This window comes from Rhinopithecus bieti, unplaced genomic scaffold (genome assembly GCF_001698545.2).
Source record: "Rhinopithecus bieti isolate Rb0 unplaced genomic scaffold, ASM169854v2 scaffold_68554, whole genome shotgun sequence".
Lineage (NCBI taxonomy): Eukaryota > Metazoa > Chordata > Mammalia > Primates > Cercopithecidae > Rhinopithecus > Rhinopithecus bieti.
This window is the reverse complement of record NW_016825696.1, coordinates 292,574-301,706: the sequence shown is the minus strand read 5'-3', so window position 1 is coordinate 301,706 and position 9,133 is coordinate 292,574. Positions and strand designations below refer to the sequence as shown.

The 9,133-nt window shown below is 38.9% G+C and overlaps 1 protein-coding gene across 1 annotated transcript in view; it reads left to right on the top strand.

The window, feature by feature from the left end:
• Positions 1-273: 273 nt before the first annotated feature.
• COL4A6 (collagen type IV alpha 6 chain) overlaps positions 274-9,133 on the top strand; it is a gene marked incomplete at its 3' end in the record, with an annotated part of 301,135 nt that continues 292,275 nt past the window's right edge. The window contains exons 1-2 of the mRNA XM_017863099.1: positions 274-519; positions 714-765. Of these exons, the coding sequence (XP_017718588.1) occupies positions 509-519; positions 714-765 (63 nt within the window). The remainder of the gene's footprint in view (positions 520-713; positions 766-9,133) is intronic.

Genomic DNA, 9,133 nt, shown 5'->3' with positions numbered 1-9,133 from the left:
GCACTTTCGGGCCCATCTGTCTATGTGGGAATAGTATGCTTATGTCTCTTTATGTGTAACTTAACAGCAAAGTTGAAAGTATATGATGCACAGTTGTTTAGGTCTTAGTGTACCGGTCTCTAAGGGGTTGTGTGTGAAGCTGTGGAGATACTTAGGGCTGTTGTGTGGAAAGGTGCCTGAAAGTGAGAAAGACTACCGGCTGCCCAAGGTAGGGGGGATGATTGACAGCAGACAGCCCCGCCCCTTTCCCCTCCATTCCTTCCTCTCCTGCTGCATGGAACTGTCTCCTGAGTGCTGCAAGTTGTAACGGGCACCGCTGAGCCTGTTTCCCTTTGGGGCACTTCTTTTCTGGAAGCTGTGTTTAATTTCTTCCAAACTGAGCTACTTCGTCCACCTACTCTGTTCTGACTAAGGAAACAGCCTCTAAGCATCAGCAGAGCCCCGATGAGCCCGGGCCGCGGAGCCGCTTAGCAGTCTCCCGGGACCCAGCTCCGGAGGAGCCGCAAGCATGCACCCTGGGTGAGCTGTTGCTGCCCCAAGCTCCCCTCCTCTTTCTTACTTCGGGTTACTTTGCCAGGCCGGGACTGTACTTGTACTTCTGTCACTGCAGAGAAAGTGGGAGCAGGCATCCAAAAGGGTACGGAGGGCTACAGGCAGACGCACAAACTCGAAGCCTACAGAGCCCATAGCACTCACCGTCCCTCCCGTTTCAGGTTGTGGCTGCTCCTGGTTACGTTGTGCCTGACCGAGGAACTGGCAGGAGCGGTGAGTCTCTTCTCACGACCCTTTTCCCTCCCCCTCCTTTGACCCTCTCACCATGCCCATCTCTAGTATTTATGTTAGGGGGTTGCAGAGAGTTTCACCGCGAGACAGAGTCCTCACCACTCCCCTTTCTAGTGGGACTTAATGAGATTCTTGAAGAGGAATAGCACGGTGTCAAGTCAGTGTTTTCGGGACCAAGGTATCTTCCAAAACTTCGTAAAGGGTAGGGAAAACAAAAGTGGAAGACACAAGATGCAAGCATTTCTGAGCCTCTTCCCCAGACGACTTAAGATGACTAGCATCTGATGCCTTCCTCTGCATCAATCTCCGCAGCAGAAGAAACATAATTTTCCCTGGTCTTCAGGAACTTGAGTTGGCACACTAGTTTGAGAGTGGGAGGAGAGCACAAGGAGTGGAACTTGAAAGTGCCCCAGATACTATGGAAATGAACCTTCAGTACATGCTTAGAGTCCTTTGACAGTACCAGGTGACATCTGGATTCTTTAACTACCTGAATTGAACTGATACCACTAGGTGATGTTCAATTTCTGTCTGATGTGTCCTCTTACTCGTTTTCTGCATCACCAGAAAGTTAAAAGTTAAAGCTGTTATAACAGAAAAAAAAAATTCTAAGTTAACATTTGATAGGCTGTTTAGATGTCATCTATCAAATCAACTAGGGACTGCAGATAAAGAAATTTCTGAAGACATTTGGTCAAGAAAAGTTTAATGGGTCCCAGAAAGTAGAGAAATCTCCAGTGGAATTACTAGGATAATTTCACAAAGATGGAGTGACCCAAATAATCAAACATGCTGCAGTTTTCCAGTTTCACTAGCTACTTACACTGACAGAAATACAAACTGTTGAGTTTGAATATGAAGTTGTTCAGTTGTTGAATACTGTTTCACTGCAGTATTTTTTAAAAAAATTTTAATGATACCCAAAGCCATTCACTATATAGATGACTGATGAATATATATTCCAAATATTTATCTTGAGGGTTTTGATCGTTTTAACTGATTGGCTCTACTTTTTAATATTTTAAATATTTTTAAATACTATTATAGAGCCATACTTAATTCAACCTAATAAATCACCCAATGCGTTTATGAAAAAATGGATTATTTTATCTTGGCATATGATGTCTTTAAGAAAATACCAGAGTGAAGTGATTTCTCTTATAAAGAGAGGATGATGCCAGAAAACTTGAATACCAACATCTTGTGACCCCTTAACTCAACATCAGTTCCTATGTAAGTAAATTCTTGACTTCATAAGCAAAGATATTGATCTAAAACTCTGTGTACTTCTCCATCTTATTCCTTCAATATACAAGTTTAGTTATGTATTACCTTCAGGCTCAATACTACATTAATTGAAAATGCCAGGACTTGATTAGTTAACAATTCATCCAGGAATCTTGCCACTTGTAAGTGTCATGCTTGGGCAGAATACCCTCAAGCGAAACTTTTATTTTTAGACTCTGGCTGATTTTATTCAGTGTACTTTTGAGAAAAACACTACAGATCATTCCAGATAGCTGAAGACTTCACAAGCACTGCATCCTGTCACTTAATACCTTTAAAAACCACTTTAATGCTTGCAATTCTTTCAAGTATTGAAATGAGTCTCCAAAATTAAGCACTGCTTTGGTTTATGAGTTTTAGACTCTGTCTCATTGTTTTATGATGTCACCTGCTGTGTCAGTGTGATTGACCATGGTAAGTCTAAAATAGACCTTGAGCTCCGCAGAGAATACTTTATTTTTTGGCTTATTTAACTACAGAGCCACTTCCTTCACTTGTTGTTTACTTATGCACAATATCTTTGACATTGTAAAGCTATTTTTTTCAGTTTTGGAGAAAATGACAAATACAAAGAGAGTCACAGAATAAGTTATCAGAAGATGATTTTTCTGAAGGGATGTTTTGTTTTGTCTTTTACACACTTTGCACTGGATTCTCATCTGTACGAGCTGGTTCTCATCTTCTACACTCAATTCCAGTTTACCCTCGTGAGTTTGTTGTGTTTTTCACCCTTTGGATTGTTTTAAACATTCAAATTCTCTGTGCCATGTTTGACTAATATTAATGAAAATAGTTATTAAAAATAGTTTGTCAAGAACTATGTTGCGTTTTGCTACGACAAAGTCTCTTTACTGTGATAATTAAGTTGTCAATAATATTGGCAAGCATTTAAAGATTGGGTCATTTAGGGGCTTTTGGGTTCTTCCTTTTCCCGAGTTTACAAAGCACGTCTGTATAAAGTAAAGGAAAACTAAATGTTAAAATCCATGTTAAAGAATGAGCTTCCATTAAATTTATTTTAAAGGAGTAATGATCTTCATTCAGGTGAAATATTTGCACAATTTATCTGCATAAAATAGAGTCTAGGATCTCAGAACATCCATAATTGTCTTTGGCTATTAAGCTCCTAACTACCTAAGGGGCTGTGCTAGACTGAGCACAGCATGCAAAGATTTATTTAAACATAGTTCCTAACTCTCTAGGAATTTGCTTTCTCAGACAATGGTGGTCATTGTGTTCCTTAGAAGATAGAATGCTTAATGATAAGTTATTATCAACATGTACTTGCATCGTGTTAGAGAAAAGTCTAGAAAGATACAAATCTCACCATCAGTCAACATATCTAGGAAAAAATATATATCCCGAAGTAGTCAGATCCTTATGTTTTCTTCACACTTTGCCCCTCCAAATGAGCTGTCAGGAAAAGGTCTAATACAATCAAGCATACTTAAAGTCAAAAGCCTAGGGGGATACTTATTTGGGTTGGGAGGAGGGTAAGGAGAGAAAACATTTCTATTGTCCCTTCTTCAAAGAGCATGGGTAAAATGCCTTTAGCTGCACTCAAATCAAGGTCTAATAGAAATATCAACTTCTTTCTTTAAAGTTGTAACATGCCCAGGTAGGTCCTTGCTGTTGTGATTTTCAGTCTTATAGCAGTCATCAAAATATGAATATTATGTAAAGGGAGTTCAGAGATGGAGACAATCTCTTCCTGTTCTAAAGATCAAGAGGAATATTTGCATTATCTGGGGCTGTGTCTCTATAAATCCTTAGAGTACTCTTCTACTTTACCTGCTAGCAAATATCCTATATCAGCTAGCTATGAAAAATCACAACATATAATATACATGTGTGTATGTGTGTATATATAAATATATAATATGTATATATATCTTGGGATGACTAAGGATACTGATAGAAATGTATGAGGACATTATCAAGTAAATCATCAAGTGACTGTAAATGGCTAATCCATAGATGATAATACATTTACATTATTTACAGGTCAAATTCAAATATATTTTAAGATAAAAGAGGAGGGGATAATAGATATTATTATCTAAAGTGTTACTAAGGAAGGAAATATATAACCATATCAAAAATTGTTTTATTACATATTTTAATGATTATATTTCAATGTAATCAGTTTCCATTGTAATCCCATGTATTTCATTGTATAATTCTAAAACTAGCAGGGTGCAGTGGTGTGTGCCTGTAGTCCCAGCTACTTAGGAGGAGGCTGAGGCAGGAGGATTGCTTGAGACCAGAAGTTTGAGGGTGTGACACGCCATCATCGTGCCTGTGAATAGCCACTGTACTCCGCCCTGGGCAGCAGAGTGAAACCCTGTCTCAAAAGAAAAAAAAAATAGTATTCTAAAAGGAGTGCGTAGGTTTCACTAGACTGCCAAAGTATGGCATTAAAAAAGTACCTCTAGTTCAAGAAAATTGTTTTTACAAAATCACTTTCTAATGTTTGTTCAGGCATGGGGGGAATTGTGTTGACTCTAAGTGCCAAGAATCTTTTAATTTTTAAGCATAGTTTGGAGTCTTCAGTAAACATGCTCATATATTCTGTAAGCTCATAATCAAGTCATATGACTGGAGTAAAGTATACTGTTTCCCTTATTATCTCATTAATAGAATAAAACTGATTGACCTCAGTTATTAATATTGGTTTTTATTTGCCTGAATTATATGGATTATTTCATAATTTTAGCACAGGTGCGATTGTGGCACACCACAGCCTCAAGCAATCCACCTGTCTCAGCCTCCTGAGTAGCTGGGACTATAGGCACACACCATAGCTCCCTGTTAGAATAATCTTAAAAGTATGGCTGGGTGCAGTGGCTCATGCCTGTAATCCCAGCAGTTTGGGAGGCCAAGGTAGGTGGAGTGCTTGAGCTCATGAGTTTGAGACCAGCCTAGGCAACATAGTGAAACCCCATCTCTACAAAAAAGACAAAAATTAGCTGGGCATGGTGGTGCACGCCTATAGTCCTGTCTACTGGGAGGCTGAGGTGGGAGGATGGCTTGAGCCCAGGAGTTAGAGGTTGTAGGTGAGCTGAGATCATGACGCTACACTACAGCCTGAGCAATAGAGCTAGACCTTGTCTCAAAAAAAAAAGCAAAAGAAAAAGAAAAAAAGCAGTATACAGTAATATACTTGGAGTATAGACTTGTCTTATGCTGTATAGGTGACAAGACATACACACATAAAAAGAACATCGTGGGATAACATCAGGTTGTATTAAACTATTAAGTCCTTTATATCTGCCTGAATGTCCCAGTGAGGCAGATCATAGGGCTTTTACTTGTTTTAAAGTCTAATTAAATGCTCAAGGGAAAATGGTAATGGGAAAATTAGCTAAGAGCAATTATCAACTCTCTTACTTTCTTTAATCTATCCCTTTCCTAGGGTTTCAATTTTTCTTCTATAAACAATATTGAATTATCCATTATAACAGTGAATTAAAAAATAATCACTTCATTTTCTTTAATAACTCTAACCTCTTCAACTGCATTACCCCTAAGTTTCTGGGTATTGTCTAGTCTTCGTCACCAACCACTTACCCTTCAACCTATTACAGTCTCAACTGAGTCTACTCCAGGAAAACAGCCCTCTTTCAAGCTTCTAATGGCTGCCTAATTACCAAACCCAATGGCTTATTTGCAGTCCCCGTTCTATCTGACTTCACTGTGTTATCTGACATTTCCCAGTCACTCAGATACTTCTTTTTCCCCTTGTTTTTTGTTTTGTTTTGTTTTGTTTTTTGTTTTTTTGTTTGAGACGGAGTCTCACTCTGTCACCCAGGCTGGAGTGCAGTGGCACGATCTTGGCTCACTGCCACCTCCACCTCCCAGGTTCAAGTGATTCTCCTGCCTCAGCCTCTTGAGTAGCTGGGACTACAGGTGCCCACCATTCACCCACCTAATTTTTGTATTTTGAGTAGAGATGGGGTTTCTCTGTGTTAGCCAGGCTGGTCTTGAATTCCTGACCTCAGGTGATCTACCTGCCTCAGCCTCCCAAAGTGCTGGGATTACAGGCATGAGCCACCACACCTGACCTCCTCTTGTTTTTTAAGACATTATACCTCACTAGGGAGCTGGTAATAATCCTGAAATAAATAATCTCGAATCCCATAATTCTAAATGTCAAAATCCTGAAAGACCAAAATCCCAAAAAATTCTGGAAAAAGTAATTTTAAAAATTATTTAAAAGATATTTACTTANAAAAGTAATTTTAAAAATTATTTAAAAGCTATTTACTTACATTATTAAAAGGATAGTTGTTTGAGAAACATAAAACACAACAGAACACTCCAAATGTCACTTTACATAATAAAATGGACAACAATAACATACATAGTTTTGTACAGATAAACAGTATATACTAGTGATAGTCACACGTGTATGACAGTTATAAGTAGTTGAACTGTATTCACAAAGAAATAGGTCAAAAGGAAAATGTATAAAGACATATCACTATGGTTGGTAATTGTGTGCATCCAGCTTTGTAACTGTAGTCATCTGAAATACCTTGATGAACAACCAAAATCTTTTGACAAGATAGATAAAAAAACACCATAGGTGATCACCATATATGCAATCATCCAAAGAGCCAAGATCTTGAGAAATTTTATCTTTCACAAATGTGGGTGTACAAAAAGACATCTCTTCATTCACTGAGGAAGTTTTCACATTTTTACATACACACACAATTCTTACACACAAAGTCAACATTGTGATAATACACTTTCATGGAGTCAAATTTCTGATGTCCAAGGCAACAGAAGAAAAGCCTGCCCCAGCTCTCAGAGAGAGACCAATTTGCCTTCTCTATTTGTTCTCTCCCAGCCCCTAGCCTATTGGATGGTGCCCACCCACAATGAGGGCAGATCTTCCCTAGCTTGTCCACTGGGACTCATACATGAATCTCCTTTGGAAACACCCTCACAGACACACCCAAAATAATACGTTACCAGGTTTCCAGGTATTCCTTAATCCAGTCAAATTGACACCTAAAATTAAGTCTGCAAGTCCACCCCTTGTCAACTTGGCACCCATTATGCATCTCCTTAAACCATACTTAATTTTTGAATAAAGACATTGACAAGGAAATAGTTCCATCTCACATGATGCAACTAACATGGCACAACTATCCCACCTGCAACCAAAAACATGCTTCCCCAGAAATCAGTTTTCAGGATTTCAACATTCGGGATTGTAATCTTTCAGTATTGTGATTTTCAGGATTTTAAATGTCAAAGATTTTAGACTCTAGGGATTTAGACTTTAGGGATTTTGATCTTTGGGATTTCAACATTTGGGATTATGGCATTCACGATTGTGTCTTTTGGGATTATGACAAACTTGCCTCACTAGTTCTCCTTATACTTCTCTGATCTTTTTATTTACCCTATTCATTCAACAAATATTTATTGAGCAACAACTATATTCCAGATGGTATGCCAGGCCCTAGTGACACAGTGGTGAATAAGTTAGCCATGAACTTTGCTGTTATGGAATTTACAATCTTTATCACTCTCTTGTCCTAAAATGATGGGATTTTTCCAAAACTTAATTCTTTACTGTTTTCTTGCCTCAATGGTTTTAACTATGCCTCCTATACAGTGATGATTATCAAATTTATATCCCCAGCCAAGACATCTCTTTTGAGCTCTAAATCTATATTTCCAATTGCCTACTAAGCCCTCATACCTGTCTCTCAATGAGTTGATATATACAAAACACTTAAAACGGTGCCTGGAGTTTAATATAGGCACTTAACCAGAGCCAGCTATTATTATTTTTATTGCCCCAAATACAGTATATTTAAAGGTGAAATTGTTTTCTTCTCCTTCCCATGACACTCCAGCCAGTTGTGATCTTTTTTATTTTTGTTAAATGTCATCACCATCCACCAAGTTTCAGCAAGAAACTACAGAATCAGCCATCAGCTCTCATTATTTCCAAAATTCTCACCAAGTTTTGATAATTTTACCAAAAATCTATAGAATCTGGCATTTCATTCATATGCTGTTGGCTTCAAACTTCATACATCAGTGGCCTCCTAACTGGTTTTTCTACCTCCTGACTCCATCCTTATCTCTACATTGCCACCAGAGTTATTTTACTAACAACAAACCCAGTTATGTTATCTTCTGATTTCATACCTTTATTGGTTTCTTGTTTCTTCCAGGATAAAATGCATACTACTTGGTTTGGCACATTTAAGGGCTTTCATTTTCTGGCCCAACTACTTTTCTAGCCTCATGTTGGTGTGTTTCTTCCTACCAGTCCTTCTTTCCAAACTCATGGTGTATGTTACACTTCATTCAGACTGAACTTCTCACCATTCCCAAACCACTTTATGTTCTTTCACATCTCTTTGCTCCTGGATATGCAGTCCCTCTCTCTGGAATATCCTTTTCTATTGTTTCTGCTTTCTTTTCTATCTAGTGAACTCCTACTCAATCCTTAATACCCAGACCAAATGTAATTTTCTCTATGAAACAGTTCAGTTCCAGACCTCTTCAGAATGAATTTATTCTTCCTTCTCCTGTGCTTCCAAGGAGCTTTGGGCCTCTTTGATGGCACGTCCATGTGGTGGTAAGATTCCTATGCTTATATGACTACGTTACATTCTTCAACCTTGTACTTAGGATGTCCAGGATACTGCCAGGCTGAGCATAAGTGATCAATAGATGACTTTCAAATGAGTAAACATCTAATGGCTCGCAACAAACTGCCTTCTCCCTGTCTATCTTAAAAATTACTAATGTTGGCCGGGCGCGGTGGCTCAAGCCTGTAATCTCAACACTTTGGGAGGCCAAGACGGGCGGATCACGAGGTCAGGAGATCGAGACCATCTTGGCTAACACGGTGAAACCCCGTCTCTACTAAAAATACAAAAAAAAAAAAAAACTAGCAGGGCGAGGTGGCGGGCACCTGTAGTCCCAGCTATTCCGGAGGCTGAGGCAGGAGAATGGCATAAACCCGGGAGGCGGAGCTTGCAGTGAGCTGAGATCCGGCCACTGCACTCCAGCCTGGGCGGCAGAGCAA